This window comes from Sphaeroforma arctica, assembly GCF_001186125.1.
Source record: "Sphaeroforma arctica JP610 unplaced genomic scaffold supercont1.10358, whole genome shotgun sequence".
Classification (NCBI taxonomy): domain Eukaryota; class Ichthyosporea; order Ichthyophonida; genus Sphaeroforma; species Sphaeroforma arctica.
Window position 1 is genome coordinate 1 of NW_014030200.1, and position 950 is coordinate 950.

At 40.6% G+C, this 950-nt stretch overlaps 1 protein-coding gene across 1 annotated transcript; it reads right to left on the reverse strand.

Annotated features, from left to right (window-relative positions):
• Window positions 1-400: 400 nt before the first annotated feature.
• SARC_17318 (hypothetical protein) lies at window positions 401-581 on the reverse strand (the record flags this gene model as incomplete). The annotated part of the gene is made up of 1 exon (XM_014288585.1): window positions 401-581. A coding segment is annotated over one exon (181 nt), but the record flags the coding sequence as incomplete, so codon positions are not given.
• Window positions 582-950: the final 369 nt, after the last annotated feature.

The following is a 950-nucleotide window of genomic DNA, read 5'->3' on the forward strand; positions in this document are numbered from 1 at the left end:
GTGTGTGTGTGTGTGTGTGTGTGTGTGTGTGTGTGTGTGTGTGTGTGTGTGTTATGTGTGTGTCTGTGTCTGTGTGTGTGTCTGTGTCTATGTGTGTGTGTGTGTTTGTGTGTGTGTGTGTGTGTATGTGTGTGTGTATGTGTGTACGTAATTGCGTGCTGCTGTACATACACTCACGTAAATATACACAGGTAAACGGTGCAGATACACAGATACACACGTATATATGTCTACGTATGTACACTTATATATATGTACAAATACACGTGGGTGTACACGATACCACAGGGCAATGCATGCATGTGTGTGATACCTGACAAATCCTCATACTCTATTCAAGCACTGCAGACAGACTATTTTCGTTCCCTCTCACGAACATCCCACACGCACACAAACTTACTATTCCCCGGAGAATTGAGATTTGAGTGCGATTTCACCGTGAAACTGGAAACCTGAGAATTAATTGAGGAACTGGACAAGCCACTAGCGCCAATTCCCGTGGTTGGTGTTGACTTTTTGGCTTTGATCAGAATTTTGTACTTCAGTTGGTTGGGGGACGGCAGCGGCTTTCCTGGTATGGGCTGTATTAATGGAAATCGGGTCATGAAATTTATTTTTGGTTTGGATTGATATTAGTTCAATTACCATTATTTATAATGATAGTGGTTTTGGGGTTTTACGTTGAAATTAGTTCGAATTGGTTTGGTTTGAAATTAGTTCGATTGATTACAGTAAAGGTTGAAATCAGTTTGATTCGATCTCGGTTTGGTTTGAAATTAGTTCTAGATTTAGCAATTTTCCGTTCAATCTAGTTGTATAAAGCCAAGACAATGTATCAATCAAAGCAAGCGAGATATATATATATATATGTGTGTGTGTGTGTGTGTGTGTGTGTGTGTGTGTGTGTGTGTGTGTGTGTGTGTGTGTGTGTGTGTGTGTGTGTGTGTGTG